The sequence below is a fragment of the Cynocephalus volans genome, chromosome 13 (assembly GCF_027409185.1).
Source record: "Cynocephalus volans isolate mCynVol1 chromosome 13, mCynVol1.pri, whole genome shotgun sequence".
Taxonomy (NCBI): domain Eukaryota; kingdom Metazoa; phylum Chordata; class Mammalia; order Dermoptera; family Cynocephalidae; genus Cynocephalus; species Cynocephalus volans.
In genome coordinates this window covers 41358466-41378275 of record NC_084472.1, presented here as the reverse complement: position 1 = coordinate 41378275, position 19810 = coordinate 41358466, and the positions used below count along the sequence as shown (strand labels likewise).

Below are 19810 nucleotides of genomic sequence, written 5' to 3'. Positions count from 1 at the left end.
ACCACTAACTCACTGAGTGGCTTTGAGCAAAGCATATCACCTCTTGGGTCCCTGGGGTCACCCCTGTCGGGTTAAAGAGTTGGATTGCTGCTTTCTAAGTTCCTGCCAACTTTCAAATACCAGGAATCCCTGAAGGCAGATGGAGGAATGATAGGAAGGAAGAAGTTTCTCTGTGCTTAAGCTGTAGATAACCATTAGCAGGTGAATGGCCGCCTCCTAGAACCTCATTTTCACCTGGGCTGGAAGATGACTGCAGGGCTCTCTGAAGGCTCAAGCTCTTCAAAGGGAATTTCGTATACTCCATAAAGTTCATGTTTGAAGTGAGACTATCCCAAATATTTCATCCAGACATCTTGAAAATTCATTCAACCACGTTTGTGTGTTATGATAACAGAAAAAAACTTAATTTTTATGTACCCAGAAAGAACTACTTTTGAATTTCATTTCTAATATAATATTATATTATTTTTGCATAAAATTAATGTCATTACTCATTTTTAATTATTGCATCTCGCAGTCTTTTACAGTGTTTGGTTTTATAGATCTATCATAAGGATAATGGTAACTTAGGGCAATGATTAGGAACAAGGACACTGGAGTCAGGCTCCTCGGTTCAAATTTCAACTCTATTACTGGCTGTGTTACTTTGGGTAACTTAATCAACTTCAGTACCATCAAGAAAATGAGGATAGTAGTATTCACACAGTTGTAATGTATGAAAACTGCTTAACACATAAATGCTTGACAAATGGGAGCTACGATGATTATGTCTGAGTGCTACATCTTTATTATTAGCACCATGATTTTTACTAATAAAAGCATTAACAACACAGCCATAAAGAAATTACTCCCAGGTGAACTTGACAGAGGAGTTTAACTTTCTTGGGTTAGGTGGGATAAAGAGTAACAAAACAGTTTCTCTCAGTTGTCCCACAAACATTTCTTCCCTCATAGTGCCCGGGCACCCTACTGGTTAGGGGTGTGTCATTGATGGACCACAGAAGTGAGTGTCTGTAGGTTCCTAATTTAAGTGTGCTGACATAAGCTTACAGAATAAAGATCCCCTTTAAAGATAAATGGTACTTTAGCAAGAGTTATAAAATTCCTTTTTGCAACCAAAGTTCCTCGATTCCAGATTTACTGAAGAGACTGCTCTAAGTTGACCATTGAGTCTCCACAGTGTCTGAGAGTTCAGGCTCTGTTACTGATTGCCCAAGGTCAAAGATGGGCACTGTCATTACCTTGCCATAAGACCTTGGGCAAATTGTTTAGCCTTTGCTTCTGCAGTTTCCTCGTTTGTGAAATGGGGGTAATAAATAGCACCTCTACCTTCTGGGTGGTGTGAGGACTAAATGAGATAATCCATGTTGAGCACTTAGCCCTCAAGATAAGCTAGTATTAATAATAACTTCTGTGTTTTTAAATTTATTTCCTAAAAAAATTATTTATTTTTCATTATACATATTTATCGGGTATAGAATTCACTATCAGTATTTGTGTACAGTTTGTGGTGATCAAATCAATATTATTAGCATAGTCATCATTACAAATTGTAATTACCCTTTGTGTCACTTACCCAGTTAATCCTTAATCCCCTCCCCCTTTCCCACCTCTAGTAACATAGTTCTGTTCTCTCCTTCTGAAAGTTCAGCGTAACTTCTGTTTTTATTAATAGCCCTGTGCTCTCTTCACAGACAGAGCTCGTAATGGATGCTGTCCATAAACAAAAGAGCTTACAATTCAAGAAAACCATGGAAGTGAGTCATATTTTATTGCCTTTTTTTGTAATGGTGACATTTTCTGAAATGTTATGCTGTGTATGAACATATTCCTACTCAAATAACATTTCAATGATGTTATAATTTATCAATGAGGTGTTTTAGAGAAAACAGCCTTTAGTGTTTAGTTTTCTTTCTTTTATGGCCTTGGAAAGGTTAAAGATGAAACCAGATAGTGGAAAAACAATGGTGCTGTTTTTCTTGTAACCTGGGAAAATATAGCAAATTGATTTAAATATTTCAGGCCAAGACACAAGAGCATGTATGCTGTAAGATGCCATCTATCTTGTTGGATTTGAGCTTTTACCCTGTGACTATTTTGAATCTTGATTGCTTACCTTTTTTATTGAGTTGCCCTTTCCTGTTATAAAATACCTGAACATTGCAAAAGCCTTCTTTCCTTTAAGTAATCTATAAAAAATGCTTGACAAGACAGAGGTAAGATAAGTTGCTAGGGATCTCACTCATATATATATATGACACAACCTTTGTACAGAAATATCATCATGATATTCTATGACTATGACAAGATATGAAAGTGTCACCAATGTTGATGGCATACACAATATGTTCTGCTGCATTGTTTTTTTCTTTGATGCAGATCATCTCAAAAGCAATTGATAAATAGGGAATGATATCAGTATAATGCAGACATACCATTGGTTGGTATATGATTTCTCCTAGACCTTTTATGTTTTGAGCAATCTGGAGCAAACTTTCTCACAGTTAAAGAGGAAGTCTTATCAAAATATAATTTTCTGAACTATTTCCTCTATTTAGAGCCATATCAATGTTATTATTTTTGCTTCAACTGTCAAAAAATAATTTAGAAAATCCAAGAGAAGAAAGACTATTGTATTTACCCCCTTTTCTTTTTTTAAATTGAATCATAATTGGTTATACATATTTTTGGGGTTCAATGTTGATGTATGTTGATCAAATCAATATTATTAGCATATATATTATTATAAATCGTACTTATTCTTTATGCCCTTTATCCAATCTCTCCTCCATCCTCCTCTCCCTCCCCCATCCCACTTCTGATAACCCTCAATTTTTTCTCTCCTTCTGAAAGAGTAATGGTTACTCTGTTGATTTGTTGCCTAGATGAACTGTCCAGTGCTGAGAGAGGTGTGTTCAAGTCCCCCACTATTATTGTAGAGCAGATGCTTCTTCTGTCTCTCTGGAATGGGCTTTGTGGAGAGAGACATCCTCTTCTTTCCTTTGGTCTCCTCTGGTGACTCTCATGTCAATGCACTTGAGTAGCTGGAGGGCCATCTGCATGGTGGTTGTGGTGTCTAGCCGCTTTTGCGGCAGCTATGGCTATTGTGGCGGCTGTGGTGGGCCACCCACATAGAAGTGGTGTTTTTGGTGTGTTCTTTGCCTGTTTGCACGAGGAGGGGTTGGTCCCGGATCCATCTGCTTTCACATTCTAAGATGTTGTTGTGGAGCAGCTGGGTGGGAGGGGGAGGGGAGAAGGAGGAAAGAAATAGGGTGGGAGAGGAGGAAGGGGGGTGGATGTGATTGAGGTCCATGCTGCCCCCCTCATTCCTGCAGGGGAGACCAGAGATCTTCTGGTGGTGGCTTGGTCATTGCTGGGATGAATGCAGATGTCAGGGGGATGTGGCTGAAACCCTTGGCCCCCCACTACCCTGGCTTGGGAGCCCAGGGCACTTCCTGGGGCACTTCCTGGGGCAGTTGTTGCTGGGCTAGATGTGGATGTTGTGGGGCATCGCTAAGGCCCCTGGACCTCCCCAATCCCTGGCTTGGGAGTCCAGGGGGCTTCTGGTCCTTCTAGGTGTTAGAGGTGTTCTTTGGTGGTGGTAGACCTTTACTAGTTAATATCAAACTTTGTCTCAGATCTGTGGGTATTTTGTTTTTGCTTTCAGTTCTGTGTTGGATTATTTACTGTTCCCACTACTTAAACTCTGCACTGGAATTAATTTGTTGTCTTTTGCTTACTTCTAATATGGGGGAACTTCCTGTGGGGACCAGGACTTGAGCTCTGTGGTTGAGCTAAATTGCTGCTTTGCTGCTGATTCCCTGGGGAAGGCTTTTTGTGCAGCTCATGTTTTCATGGTTGACCTTGTCTGTACTTCTGGGTCTTGTGAGGTTGGGCACATCTGGGGTGTGTGGAAACTCTGGTCTGGACCTGAACTTTTCAGCAAACTGCACCCCCTGCAGTTCTATTTTCCTGACCAGCCTACACAGAGTGGGCCTGTGCTGATTGGAGGCAGATCAACTGTCCTTGCTGTGCCCCATTGTTCCTGTGATGGGCCCATCTCCCTCACCACCCACACTCCAAATCCTTCCCATGGGATGGGCCATGCACTTGTCCCTGGCAATGACTCATCTGCCTCTTAGTTGCTCCTTTTTTCAATTGTTGTGGCTCCTCCGTCCTACGTGGCTCCACAGGAACCCTGTTAGAGGTCTTGCTCACCTGAGAGCCACCAAGGCTGTCATCTCCCCTGCTGCCTCCAAGCAACTGCATCCAAAGGGCAGAGCTATGGCTTCTGCCAGCTCTTGCTCCATGTGCTCAGCAGCTCTAGCCTTGAAATAGCCAGGGCTCAAAATGGTCAGAGCGGTTCTTACTTTCTCTCATTGTGGCTTCTCCTGCCTTCGTGAACTCTGTAGGTCTCTCCTCCTCTTCCTCTGAGCTCTAGCGGCCCCAGCTTGGCTGTCATTACTTTTTAATAGTTGTAATTTGGTTGATTTGTGGGAGACAGTGAAGCTGGGGACTATTTCACCATCTTGACTGGAAACCACCACCTTTTATTTTTATTTTTTGTTTTTGTGTTCTTTTTTTTCTTCCAATGTTCCAAAGCTTTTTCTTGTATAGTTGCCTCTTGTTTAGAGAACTTCCTTTAGCTTCGGAATAAGTCTGCCAGTGACAGACATGCTCAGTTTTCTTTCATCTAAAAGTGCCTTTATTTCCCCTTTATTCTTTTTTTTCAATTTTTTAAAATTGTGGTAAGATACATGTAACATAAAATTATCACCTGAACCATTTTTTTAAGTGCATAGTTGAGTGGTATTGCATACATTCATAAAGCTGTGAAACCATCATCACTATGTATTTCCATAACTCTTTTCATATTGAAAAACTGAAATCTTATGCCCATTAAGTAACTCCCCATTTTCACCCCCACCCCCAGCTCTTGGCAACCACCATTCTACTTTCTGTCTCCCTTTCATTCTGAAAGGACATTTTCACTCAATTTAGGATTGTGTGTTAACAGTTCATTTCTTCACATGAAATATATTTCGCTACTTCCCCACGGTCTATATTTTGCTACTTCCTAATGGTCTCCATGGTTTCTAATAAAAAATCTGCTGTCATTTGAATTGGTTTTTCATTTTAGATAAGTTGTCATTTCTCTCTGTTTTAAGACATTTTCTTTGTTTTTAGTTTTCAAAAGTTCAGCTATGAGTCTTTGATTGGATTTCTTTGGGTTCATCTTGTTTAGTGTTTACTCAGTCTCTTGGAGCTGTAGGTTTATGTCTTTTGCCAAATTTGAAAACTTTTCAGCCATTATTTCTTCAGTTGCTCCTTCAGCTCAGCTTTCTTCACCTCTCTTTCTAGGATTCGAAGGACATGAGTGTTAGACCTTCTCTTACAGTGCCAAAGGTCCCTGAGGCTCTGTTAATTTTTTTTGGCCTTTTTTCTCTCTGTTGTTCATATAAAGTTCTTTCAATTATTCTGTCTTCCGATTCACCAATTCTTTCTTCTGTCTCTTCCATTCTCTTATTAAACTCATTCATTTTTAAAATTTGGTTATTGTATTTTTCATTTCTAAAATTTATATTTGGTTCTTTTTTATATCTTCTATTTCTTTGCCAATATTATCTGCTTTATTCATTTGATTCAAATGTGTTTGTAATTGCTTGCTGAATATTTTTATAATGGCTGCTTTAATATCTTTGCCAGATAATTCTAACTTCTCTGTCACCTTGATGTTTGCATCTATTGATTTTTTAAAAATTCAGTTTAATATTTTTCTGGTTCCTGGTATGATGAGTGACATTTGATTGATTTTGGTCATTTTGAGTATTATGTTACAAGACTCTGGGTCTTATTGAAACCTTCAGTTTTATCTGGCTTCCTCTGACAGCACTTCAACAGGGACAGGTGAGGCATCACCCTGCATGGAGATAAAAGTCCAGGCTCTCCCGCTTGGTCTCCACTGACACCACAGAGCAAGTGTCACCTTGTTACTACTAGAGGGTGGTCGAAGTTCTGACTCTTCCCTTATACCTCCTCTGACACCACCCTGGCAGGGAATGTTTGTGTGGGGCTTTGTTACCTGCTGGTGGGAATGAAAGTCCTGGCTCCCTATTTGTCATTCTCTGATGCCACCTTGGTTGGGGAGTTGGGTGCCTCTTTACAGCCTGGTGAGGGTAGAAGTTTAGACTCTCCATTTGGCTTTTGCTGGCATGTGTGGGAGTAAAGCACCAGTTTTTATGTAGTGTTTGGCTGCAGTAAAACGGTTATTTTCTAAAGGCTTCTGTCCTGGGGCTGGCCAGTTGGCTCAGTTGGTTAGAGCACAGCCTCATAACACCATAGGAAAGGTTTTGGATCCTGTACTAGCCAGACATCAATAAGTAAATAAGTAAATGAAATAAAGGTTTTTGTTTTGCTAGAAATGCCCCTTTTCTGGTCTTTTGGCTAGAAGGAGCAGGCTTCTCTTGGGTTTTTTTTTTTTTTTTTGCCTGTGATCAGTGGCATTTCTGGGTTGACTACTTCTTTGGTATTCAGTCCGTGATATATGACGCAAAAAGAAAACCCAAAGAGCTCACTGTTGGGTCACTCTTCAAGTCCAGGGTTGCTAGCCAGTCTGCCTTCTTCTCTCTACCTTTCAGAGTCTTCTTACCCAAGGTAATTTCAAAAAGTTCATGGAAAGATTTGTATTATCTTTCAATTGTATTTTTCCATGTACTTTTTTGAAGTATCCTTGATTTGCTTTATATATAATGTTTAGGGTTTTTAATTGTACTATTGTGGGGAAATAGGGGAAAGTACATCTTCTCCATCTTTCCAGAAACCTGTATAATATTTTTAAAAGATATTTTTGCTATACGTTTTTGGAGCCATAAATGTGATCATACCCCATCAATCTTATGCTAAGAATCTAAGACTATCTTCAGGAATCATCCAAAATAAGAAAAACAAAGCATGAACATGCTCACTACTTATAATAATGAAAATGATAAGTGATCTAGTGACCAACAATTGGGGAAGGATTAAATAAATTAGTCTTTAAAATAAAAATATAATTATGATGACTGTGTTGCAACAGAGAAAAACCATTTAACATTCCATATTAAAAATAAAGGAATACAGAGAAAAATTGATAGCTTTGACAACATTAAAATTTAAGACTTCTTGATAGTAAAAGATATTATCACCTTATACATAGTTCCATGATAGATGACAAACTGGGAAAAACATTTCTGGTTTATATAGCTTATAGCCAGTAAGCGTGCCTAATATACACTGAGCATTTAAAAAAACAATTAAAATGAAGAATGCTTCAATAGAAAAGTAAAAGACATGAAGTAGAAAGGATATACCACTTTGGTAATAATAAAAGACATGTAAATAAAACAACAATATGCTAAGTTTTACCTTAGTATTAGAAAATATTAAAAATATTGACTAAGCTTGATGTTGGCCAGAGCCTAAGAAAACAGATACTCTCATATTCTATTGGTAAGAGCATAAACTGGTGCAAACATTTCGGAGGGAAGTCTGATGTATATATACCCCTTTGCTAGACAATTACACATCTAGGAATTTGTCCTGTGTAAATAAATTCATATTACTCAAAATAAAATCAGAATATTTTTATGTTAGAAAAAATGGGAAACAAAATAAATGTCCACCAATAGCCAGCTGATTAAGAAAATTCTGGCATATATACATATATGAAATATATATGTGTGTGTATTTACAATCACTAAAACTGTTGAGCTACAGGGATCATGCTTGATACAGAGAAATGTCTCCAACATATTGTTGCATAAATAAAGAATTGTTACATTAATGTTGTTGCATGACTGTCTTATGTTCTTCCAATTATGAAAAATTATGAACTTATATTTCTATGTGTGTGTAGCATAGAGAGAGAATTGTAAGCCTGTTTACTGAAAGGCTAATCCCAACTGAATTGCAGGGGATACTGAGAAATGCAGGGAAGCACATGAAGTATTTGATGAGTACAAACCACATCTCTGCAAAGGAGTCTTCATTCTTTTTTTATTATTATTAATTTGAATTTTATTGGTTTTGTAGGTTTGAATTTTATTTATAAACACAATTTGTTTATAGATATGCAATAGCTTTAGAAGTATGGTTTATATCTACTTTTATTTTCAAACATGTTGAGAATAAATATATGTTATATGAAGGTACTTTAAAAGATCAGTTCATGGAAAGCCTCATCTTTTAGTTATATTTTCCCATGAACTTTTTGAAGTACCCTTCCATATATTTATATATAAAATCCCCACTTTACAGATAGCAAGGCTGAGACACAGAGAGGCTAATTAATTTGTGCAAGAAGACATAGACAATAGTGGGGCTGGGATTCAAACCCAGGCCCTCCAGCTCCAGCCATTAATCTCTGGTTTGCACACAGCCTTAGAGAAACCAGCCAAACAAGGACTCAGAGGGAGGTCTTCATTCTTAGTCAAGCATTTTTTTTTTTTTTAACCATTCTTATTTATTAACTAAATGCTTGATTCACAGCTTTGCTTTGTTTGCACAAGTTAAATCTTTGCTTCAATAGTTGAAACAGAAAATTATTTATTTGATTCACTAATGATTATAGTTTGTGAACTGTTTCTATAACATTAGTGGTAGTGGTAGCACAGGTTGGACCATGGCCTACTTTTAAACTAAATAAAACAGAAATCTTTAAATCAAAAAGGAACATGGCCATGCATAAGCAAAAGAAATGGTGACACTGATGCCCTCCCCACTGTCCACATGTCATGGTGAAGCATATCAGAATATTGACACATAATTAGAATTAGTGTGAGTTGGTACTAATGACCATATGAATGTACATAAACTCTGAGGATTATGAATGTTTCAAAAATTTGGATTACACATCTTAGAGTTATATATATATAGGAGTCACTACCTCCTTGGTCAGGTTGACACTATGTGCATAATCTGGAAAAGGGCTAGAGATAGAGAGACCTTTCAAAGATTGGTAAGACACAGCATCTTACCATGGACCCCACAGTCTAGTGATGCTCACAGCACTAATCAGAGTGCCCTGTTCTGTGCTGGGCTTGGTGGGCTAGAATGTCTGCTTTTCAGGGTTACACTCTGTTCACCTGATGGGGTTCTTTTTGTTCATAACAACAAAGGCAAAGAAGAACTATGAGCAGAAATGCCGAGACAAAGATGAGGCAGAACAAGCTGTCAACCGGACCGCCAACCTGGTAAACCCAAAGCAACAAGAAAAGGTACCTAGGAGGGCTGACAACCTGAACAGTCTGAGATTTACATATATCAGGTTAAAGCCATTAGGAATCTTAATAAAAAATAGACCTGTGCCCTAAGCTCCTGGCAATATCTTCCTTCAGTCTATTAGGGTCATCTGAACCAGAAAAACCCTTGTCACATTTTTGGGGTTTGGGGAAGAACTAGAGTAGCACAGCCATGAGGAAGGAAGAGGGGTCATAAGAGGCTGGAGGTGGGTGTTTCTGATTTTTTTCACCTTTTCTTCAAAACTTGGCTCATGTATTCTTTATAGCCAGGCTGCCTCTTTCTTGGGTAAATTGTAAATTTAATTTTGTAAGATCTGGGTATAAGATTTCAGCAACCAGAGGGCAGAGATATGTCTTTAGGAAGAAGTGGGGCAAGATGCTTTATGGATATTTACAGATAGTGATAAGATCAGAGAGCAAGTTGAATGATTTGTTCATGGAAGAAATGTAGGTAGGACTTGGACTAGACCTTATCTCTCCATAGTCATCGCTTTTAAATGTTTTGCCTGCGAAATCCTGGCCCAGCATTTCCGATTCTTGTTCTTTTCTGTTTTCACAGCTTTTTGTGAAACTGGCAACTTCAAAGACTGCAGTAGAGGACTCTGGTGAGGAGGCCGCTCCTACGGATGGGGGAGGGTTAGTGGTGGGGTTTACATGATCCTAAATGTGTCTCTGAGAAAGGCAGTTTTATATACCTTGCAAAAATAATACATGGATATACAATAGGATTAACAAGGTATCAGAAGAGAAAAAGGGTGGAATGAAGGGAGGGAGGAAGGGAGAGGAGGGGGGAAAGGAGAGGAAGGAGGAAGGGAGTGGAAGGAGGAAGGGGGGTGCATATCTGAATCCCAGAAAGTGGGAGGAAGCAAACGAGTCAGCAGTGTTTGGCTACTGCCTGCTTACCTCTTGCTGCCTAACATGTGAGTGAATGGTAGCAGTGGAGTCTCGTGGTAGCTACTTTGTAATCAGATGCTCGCTCTGATTTATTGGGGACATCCGTCTAAAAGCCCTTTTCAGCCCTGGTAGCCTTTGTCTGCTGTGAAAGAAACAGACAAGTTGCAAGGCCTCGACATCATCAAAATCTAAAATACAAACCAAGTGTTTGCAAGGCTTCTCATTCCCAGAATATCCTGCAGAACAAGCCTCTTGTGACCCCGGTCACTTAAGAGGTCTCTAAATCCAAAACTAAAATAACTCGGTGCCCCTTTAGGGCTCATGTTAGTTCTCTTCTCTGCATCCCTCATTGGATAATTTTCCTGAACGTGAAAAGCGACGGGAGCTACTGAGGGGGGATTAGACAAAGAAAACTCTGGCTGAGGTTCCTCCTCAGCTTTCACTTGATCCTGGAGCGTTTGTTGCTCAGTGCTTGGTTCAATGTTTAAAAACGAAGTGATACCCTCCTTTGCTTATTTCACAAAGATATTATGAGGGTGAGAGTGTAATTAAGTCCTTCCAACGTTCAGAGCTCCTTGGGGCCTTGTGAGCTCAACGCAACTCTAACGAGTTCCTTTTGCCATCTGAGATGAGCCTGTGGGGTGGGTCCGCGAGTCACCCTCCTCTCTAACTTCTGAACCCAGGCCCCTCCCTTCCATTGCAGACAAAGCGTACATGCTGCACGTCAACATGCTGGATAAGGTCCGGGAAGAATGGCAGAGCGAGCACATCAAGGCCTGCGAGGTACCCGGAACCGGAAGCTGCTCAGGACGGAGGCGGGTCTTCCACCTAGAACCTGGGGAATCTACTTCTGTAAAAATGCTCCACCTCATTATTATAGCACCCCAATTCTAATGGAGTTAAAGAGCTTGAGTTCAAATGAGGAATCAGGAATTTAAATGAAGAATGGAAGGAACTGGAATAGTTTCCCCTAAACTTTATTTTTCTGCCTCCTCCCCATCCTGAAAGTCCAACACTTTAATGTTTGATTAGTACAGGCATGAACCAGCTTAATCAGTTAATCATTGATTAAATAATTAACTTTCCAGAGCCTTGCCTCTACTTGCTAGATTCTAAGGGGAATGCAGATATCAGGTAAGCAGGCTTTGGAGTTTTTTGCTCTCTTCACACCTTTTGTTTCACCACTGCCCTTCTTCATTTTCAGCTCATGACCTCACAATTTTCCAGAGTAAATAGAAGACATAACCTAGAAACCTCCTCAAGTTTCTGTCACCCTGTCTATACTTTATTTTTTTATTTTTACCAGTGGTTCTCAAAGTAAGTTCCCAGGACCAGTAGCATCAGCATCAACTTGGAACTTGTTAGAGCTGCAGATTCTCAGACCAACCCCGAACCTACTGAATCAGCAACTCTGGGGGTAGGGCTCAGCAGTCTCTGTGTTAAGAAACCTTCCGAGTGATTCTGATGCGAATCCAATTATGAGAACCCCTGGTTCACGCACCTCCTTCCTTTTTCTTCTATCAGAGTGGAAAAAGAACTGCTTCTTGCTCTATGCAGATCTTAATCCTATCCTGCTTGCCTTTTTTCTCCTCCTTGAGCACAGTGAACTTGTGAACTTCTGTTATCTTGTACACAGACTTAGCTCATTCTTCAGCTTTAAAACCCACCAGCTCTTTCTTGCCTCCCATCTGCTACCCTCTCCTCTCTTCGTAACCACACTTTTTGAAGGTGTTGTTTCAAGTGCCTATTGTCTGTGCTGCCCCAGTCTGCGGCAACTGGGGTTTGCTTCTCTGCAGCTGCTCTCTTGGAGGACACCAGTGATTTCCTTGGTGTGAGGTCCAGTGGGCCTTTTCAGTTTCTAATCTTATTTAACCTGTCTCTACCATCTGATACTGTGAGTCATTATCATTCTCCTAAAAACACTCTCTTATGCTTTATTTCCTTAACTCCACACTCTCATGAGAAGCCTGGCATGAGGCCATGTTTTATAAGATTTAAAAACATGCAAAGCAATATCAGATACATTTTATGGGTACATATGTAGAATAAAAACCTGCATAGGTTTGATAATACTTAGGGTAATGCTTATCTCTGGGGAAGGAGGAAGGTGATAGAGATTGGGGAAGTTGCACAGGGTTTTAACAGAATCTGAAGCATATATGGGCAAAGTTTTGTTTTTTTTTTTTTGTCTGCTGGCTGGTATGGGGATCTATTCCCTTGACCTTGGTATTACAACACCAATTCTAACCAACTGAGCAACTGGCAAGCCTGGGCAAAGTTTTTGACAAGGCTAGGTGGTTGGTATGTGGGTATTATACTGCTCTCCATGACTCTGTGTGAAATATTCTACAATAAAAGTAATCTAATACTTTAGTATGTAAATATTACATTTTACATGCATTTTAGTATGTGAATACTAAAATATTTAGGTGAAATAATGCGTTTGTTTCAAAATGGGAGTAAGGAGTAGGGTAGTTGGTAGGGATATAGGTAAAACAATCTATCTTGAGTTGGTAAATGTTTAGGCTGGTGATGGGTATATAGGGATTTTTTATACTCTTCTCTCTACTCATATATATTTGAAGTTTTATATTATAAAAAGTTTTCAAGTTTAATAGCTATGGTATTCAATATTTCAAAAATACATTAATATATAACATCCACTGTTGAATAGACCAGTATCCACTTTGTAGGATAGCTTTTCAAAAGTTGACATTTGTTTGTACCCAGAAAGAACTATTGTGCAGGCAGGGATTTTCATTTAGCTTTTTTATTAAGGAAAAATTTAAACATAGACAAAAATATAAGGCAAGTGCAAGAGCCCCCATGTATCCATCAACCAACTCAACAATTGTGACCATCTTGCCAGTCGAATTCATTCAACCCAGAGTGGGTGGGGCAGTGTTTTGAATCTGGAGCTCTGGCAGGCTGCCCAGGCGAAGATGTGCATTAGGTAATTGGAAATGTGAGCTGGAACTCAGGTTAAAACAATGGTGTTAGGCTGGCCAGATTGCCCAGTTGGTTAAAATATGGTGCTGATAATGCCAAGGTCCAGGTGTTGACCAGCTGCCAAAAAAAACCCCCCAAAACAAAAACATTTGTGTCTGGGATCATCATTCCTTTTTACTTTCGAAACCATATCCAATCCAGTTTGTGTTAATACCGTATTGAATCCGTTTGCATTTTTTGTCTGTGGTAAGAGTTTAGGAGTTTCCTTAGTGGTGGCAGGGGGAGTACCCTAAATTTGACAATAAGCTTACAGATAATTGAGAGTTGATACTATTTCTTAAGTCACAGCCAGTCTAAATGAATGGCCCCTTTCTCTGCATATGTATGTACATGTAATTGTTTTTTTGTAGGTGTTTGAGGCTCAAGAATGTGAACGAATAAACTTCTTCCGGAATGCATTGTGGTTACATGTAAATCAGCTGTCACAACAATGTGTCACAAGTGATGATGTAAGTCAGAGGCAACCATGGAGGACTGTGGCTCTGCATATTGGATTCATTAGGGGAAGGAATTGTAAACATTTATTAGTTTACCATTCCCACCTTATTTGAGGCCCAGAGAAGTAAAGTGACTTGCCCAAGGCCACACAGTGAGTTGATAGAAGGACCCAGATAAACTTGTAAACTGCCTGGTCCATTTTACCACCATGATTTTCTAATTAAGAAATTCAGAGTTAGGGCGGGAGAACAGAGAAGGGAACCCAAATGCAGTTTAATGTATGATGGAAGACAGAGATGTCACAGTGTGAATGTGAATCCCAGAGACTGCTGCAGTCTGTAATGGGGTCATTCCAGGACAGTACCAAGTACTAGCAGACTGGCATATGTCCAGGCTGATGGTCATTCCAGGGCTCAGGGTTTTACTTCAATAGCATTCCCAGTGTCATTCACCAAGTTTAACTTATGCACAGCCGATAGCAATGGGGTTCCCAGATTTCAGACGCATGAAATCAAGTTATCACAACCTTCTTTGCTAAGAAAATAGCCACCCTCACTTAGATACAACATTCACTTTAGAAGAACAAACACCCAGGGAACCAATAGGATTAAATGGAAGAACTTTTCTTCAAGCTAAGTAATAGTCTTTGCATTTGTGTGTGGCATTGGTCTTATGTCATGGGACTTGGTATCTGTTTTTTGGTCCCATCAGTATTTTACTCTGTTTTTTATTATTATTATTTTTTTTTGGTGGCTGACTAGTATGGAGATCCAAACATTGACCTTGGTGTTATGACACCGTGCACTAACCAGTTGAGCTAATCTGCCAGCCTGGTCCCATAAGTATTTTAAAAATTTTTTGGGGCCAGCCCGTGGCTCACTCGGGAGAGTGTGGTGCTGAGAACACCAAGGCCCCGGGTTCGGATCCCATATACGGATGGCTGGTTCGCTCACTGGCTGAGCGTGGTGCTCACAACACCAAGTCAAGGGTTAAGATCCCCTTACCGGTCATCTTATAAAAAAAAAAAAAAAAAATTTTTTTTTGGCCAAGGTTTTTATCTTGCCATAGAGATACATTTCTTGTCATCTTAAAAAAAAAAAATAATAGCAGGTATGCATCAGAGATAAGTCTTTTATAAGAGTCTCAGACTAGGGAATGTCTTCTTTTTCTTTTCAAAACAACAAGATTTGGAAAAATGTCAGCCATTCATCAAACCTCTTGTTTTAACAAGGCATGTCTCTGTTGTCATTGACATACTTCTGCCTATTGATTTATCTTCTTTTTGTTAGATGTGTGAACAAGTTCGTAAGAGTTTAGAACTGTGCAGCATTGAGAAGGACATTGAATTCTTTGTGAATCAACGCAAGACTGGACAGACTCCACCAGGTGAGTGGAGCAGCTGGAAGGGGATGGTTACCTAAGCAATTCTATTAGTCTTTCTTGTTAGATGTCGTTGAGGATAAAAGACATTTGCATCAATATTTTGTATCTTTATGACTCTTCTAGCACCCATCAAGTATGAGAATTTCTACTGCCCCCAGAAGAATGCAGCCTCACCAGGAAAGGCTAGTGGGCCTAACTTGGCAAGGTAAAAACCAGCTGCCTTTCATATGGAGAAAAATACTTTTAAGAAATGGTTTTATCATTAATGTTAAAAGACATATTGCTTAGTGAGGTTGCAAGCTTTTTGTAAATAGCATTTTTAAGGCAAATGTTAAATGGATTTTACTAGTCATAGTTCAAGGAGGACTATATTGTGCTTGAGTGTGATGATTATTTCTTATTTATGAATCCTATACCTTTTTTATAGCCTGTAGAAAGCCAGAGTCAGCAAACTATGGCTCCCTGTGAGTCAAATCTGATTGGCCTGTTTTTGTAGGATCTATGAGTTAAGAGTAGTTTTCACATTTTTAAATAGCTGAAAAAAAATCAAAAGGATACTATTTCATGACGTGAAAATTATACAAAATCAAATTTCATTGCTCCTAAATGAAGTTTTATCGGCACGCAACCACCCTCAGTGGGTTACGTTTTGTCTATGGTTGCTTTCTTACTGGAGTTGAGTAAGGTTGCAGCAGAGACGGTATGTGGCCAGCACAACCTAAATCACTTTCTGTTTGGCCCTTTACAGAAAAAGTTTGCTACCCCTCATATAACGGATCCTGAAGGAGAAGAAACTTCTATTTCACACAGAGTCGGCCTGAAGTTTAAGATGTTGAATTTTCAGTCCAGTTTTAGTAAAGATGGGGAGTGTTTGGGAAGGATTGAGTAATCGTTATCGATATTTAAGAATGCCAGGCACTCCTCAAAACAGTTAATGAGGCTGGCTGGTTAGCTCAGTTGGTTAGAGTGTGGTGCTAATAACCCCAAAGTTCAGGGTTTGATCCCTGCACTGGCCATGACCAGCCACCAAAAACCAAAAAAAGCCAAAACAGTTAATGTGAATTAGCTGATTTAATCCTCACCATGGGTCAGGAGCTGTTTGTATTTCCTATTTTACATGTGAAGACACCGGTGTACAAGGAGCTCAGGAAATGGTGCCCACAGAGCTGAGATTTTAATCCTGCTGGTCTGGGGTGTGGGATCAGGGCTCTGTGCTCCTGATCACCATGCATCCTGCCTCTCAGCACAATGTAATGTCTGCAACTTAGATTTCAGTAGGTCAGTGCTGCAGTTCGTTTGCTTCATCAGAGCTTTCTTGACTCTCCAGTGCAGAAACCAGATCTGATCAGAGTATGATATGCTTGTAGCATGAAGTAGAAAATTACAAAAATGACAAAAACTTACCTAAAAGACTTTGGTTTCCATTTCTTACAGGAGAGGACCTCTCCCAATTCCTAAAAGTTTACCAGGTATGCCACCAAGAAAGACCTTTTGAAATTCTTATGTTAGATTTTCTTTAAAGTTGAATAGCTAGAATTTTGAAATAAGAGGAATGAAAGGATTAAATAAAATTAAATTCCTAAGAGAACAAGCCTATATTACAATCTTACTATAGTAGCATTTGTTACAGAATGGAATTTGGTAATTGGTGGTGTATTTTATCGTTATCCAAGAGAATTCAGTTACTGAAGCACCAAAAGAAACTTCTTATAAGGCAATCTCACCTAAGAGATTATTTCATCTTGGACTATGAGAATAGCAGAACTGAGATACAGTCCCCTTTGGATCATACAGAAATATAATTTGTAGAAAGCATAGATGTCTAGAAACATGTAACTTAATATTATATGTTTTGTACACTGCCCATAGGAAATCTTTCATTAATCACACTGGTCTCTTTTTTCTCTGAACTCCTATGATAGCTCTGGGAGATCCACACATGCTAGCATTTTTTGTTAGTTCTATTCCCTGGATAATTATAAGATCTTGAGGGCAGGCACTTTGTCTTCTCTTGTATCACTCACAACACCTAGCCCATAGCAGGTATTCAACAGATATTTATTTGAGTTAAAAAATATATATATACCTATCTACATTCAGGGGAAAGAGAAAAGATGACAACTTATGTTGCATTTAGCAGCTCTGTAAAAATTTAGTGACTGAAATTCACACACACACATACACACATACACACACAAACCGGGGGGCGGGGAGGAAGAAGATATAACAACCACAATTATTTGAAGTTGATACAACAAACAAACAGAAAGGACATTGTTGGGGGGGAGGGGGGGAGGGGGGAGGGAGGGAGGTTTTGGTGATGGGGAGCATTAATCAGCTACAATGTATATCGACAAAATAAAATTTAAAAAAAAAAAAAAAAAAAAAAAAAAAAAAAAAGAAACTGCAGAAGGATGGATATGCAAAAAAAAAAAAAAAAAAAAAAAAAAAAAAAAAAAAATTTAGTGACTGAAGAAAAATGTAGTGGTTGAAATTATATCTTTGAACTATATGAGAATATAAGTTATTTTATTTATTGTTGTTTTATAATTACCCATGATAATATGGGACATTATTTTTGTCCATTTTTAAAGATGATTTCACTGTGGATGCTGCTATCTGGGCATGGATGAAAGAGAGCAAAGAAGTCCTAATAGTGACTTCCAGAGTGTTCTCTGGTGTGTAGTCATGACTACCATTTATAAGTTTTGTTGCCAGATATGTTTTTTTGTTACAAAAGGGTACTCACCAAAATCTCTAAGTGGAATGCCTTGTTTGAAAAGATTTTATCATGAAAATATATTATTTTAATGTTGTTCTATGTTCTACCCTTTGCAGATGACCCTGATTATTCTTTGATTGATAACTATAGTTTGCTCTATCAGTAACATTAATGGTAAGAACCTTTCATATTTTTTTTACATAATCAAGGTGCATTTAGACTTGTGATAGTGTTTTTAAAGCCTTTGAAGCTTCTTTATAATACCACTACAAACAAGCCAGGCCTTGGATCATCACTGGCCAGTGTGACATCTCTTCAGGGCGGCCTCTCTGAATCCCACAACTGGAAACAGACTGGAGACTATTCCACACCTATTTGAATGAGGGGATTTTCCCTTCATTGATTATTTCAAAAGTTTTTTGGGGGGGTTTTGGCAGCTGGTTGGTAAATGGATCCAAACTCTTAACTTTAGTGTTATCAGCACCACGCTGTAACCAAGTGAACTAACTGGCCAGTCTTCCATAACTTTTTATCCGCTCTTATTAAGCTCTTTTGTAACTATTACACGCCTATACTGCAGGCCATGCTCACAAACAAAACACACATGGCCCTCACTGTTTAAGTAATTCAGCTGTTAGTATATTCCCCTATGCCCTAAAAGGGGGAAGTCAAGTAAAAAGAACTCATTGAAAACAGTGCAAATGATATGACACTCACCATACATGCAAGGGCATCATAGGGGTCATTCTGCACCAGATTATTAATGCTCTGACCTAGCAAACCATAAGGATTCTTAGCAGAGAACTGAACTAAGAAGAAGACTAAGCCAATCGCAGCTGCAAAGATGATCACATGGCGGCTTTTCTTTGACACTCAGGGGTTTACAACATATCCCAAATCAAAATCACTTCACGAATGTGAAGGCATGCCTCAGAAGCCAAAGTAGCAATACTAAATGCAACTTCTTGTAAAGTATAATTACTTTAACCCAAACGGGCTTGTTTTGGAGTATAACCATATAGGCATGTGAGTGAAGAAAACATCCTGAAGGGATATATTCCTAAAAGGTATTAGCTTTTCTTTTTGTTTATCCTGTTTTCTGATTTGTCTGCAATGAAATTTATTACTTATTTGACTAAAAACTGTTTTAAAGAGTTGATTCACTTGCATATTTAAAGAGCTGATCTTACTGTGTTCCTGGGAGTGACAGGAAGTAGGTGGGTGGGGTGTGAGAAGTCATAAACGAACTGGAACAGGCTCTGTCCCACCCTTCCTGGTTTGGTGTTGGTGACACATACTGTCATTTATGAAACATAACAGGTTTTAACAGTGCTCTGTGGTGATTTCCTACAGTGTTCCATACCACCAAAAAGTGCTTGGAAATGAGCACATCAGATGTTGCTTGTCTTCGGTCCTCTAAAAAACGCCTATTTTGAGACTTATAGCCAATTAGCTGTATAGGACAGTACCCAAGGTGTCTTTTTTTTAAAAAAAGATTTTATTGAATCATAATTGATTATACATCTTTTGAAGGTTCAATGTTGACATATGTTGATCAAATCAATATTATTAGCATAGATATTGTTACAAATCATACTTATTCTTTATGCCCCTTGTCCAATCTCTCCCTATCCCCATCTCCCTCCCCCTCCCACCTCTGATAACCCTAGATTTCTTCTCTCCCTCTGAAAGAGTAATGGTTACTCTGTTGATTTGTTGCCTGGATGATCTGTACAATGCTGAGAGGTGTGTTCAGGTCCCCCAATATTATCGTAGAGCAGATGCTTCTGTCACTCTAGAATGGGCTTTGTGGAGAGAGACATCCTCTTCTTTTCTTTGGTCTCTGCTAGTGACTCTCCTTGTGTCAATGCACTCCAGTGGCTGGCAGCCATCTGCACGGTGCTTGTAGCATCTAGCTGCTTTTGCAGCAGCTGTGGTTATTGCGGTGGCTGTGGTGGGCTACCCACACGGAGGCAATATTTTTGGCATGCTCCTTGGCGCTGATGTTGTGCCTGGTTGTGGGAAGGGATCTGGTCCCCGAGGTGCTGGTGGTGTGCCTGGGCCAGAACTAATTTTTTGTTCTTTG

General features: G+C 39.2%; 1 protein-coding gene across 2 annotated transcripts in view; it reads left to right on the top strand.

Moving 5' to 3' along the window:
- Positions 1–17898, top strand: part of PSTPIP2 (proline-serine-threonine phosphatase interacting protein 2) — a 64916-nt gene extending 47018 nt beyond the window's left edge. For both annotated transcript variants that reach the window (XM_063076849.1, XM_063076850.1), the window contains 9 exons: positions 1695–1757; positions 9156–9254; positions 9838–9883; positions 10876–10955; positions 13532–13630; positions 14909–15005; positions 15126–15207; positions 16437–16471; positions 17841–17898. In XM_063076849.1, the coding sequence (XP_062932919.1) occupies positions 1695–1757; positions 9156–9254; positions 9838–9883; positions 10876–10955; positions 13532–13630; positions 14909–15005; positions 15126–15207; positions 16437–16471; positions 17841–17890 (651 nt within the window). In that variant the 3' untranslated portion in view covers positions 17891–17898. The remainder of the gene's footprint in view (positions 1–1694; positions 1758–9155; positions 9255–9837; positions 9884–10875; positions 10956–13531; positions 13631–14908; positions 15006–15125; positions 15208–16436; positions 16472–17840) is intronic.
- Positions 17899–19810: the final 1912 nt, after the last annotated feature.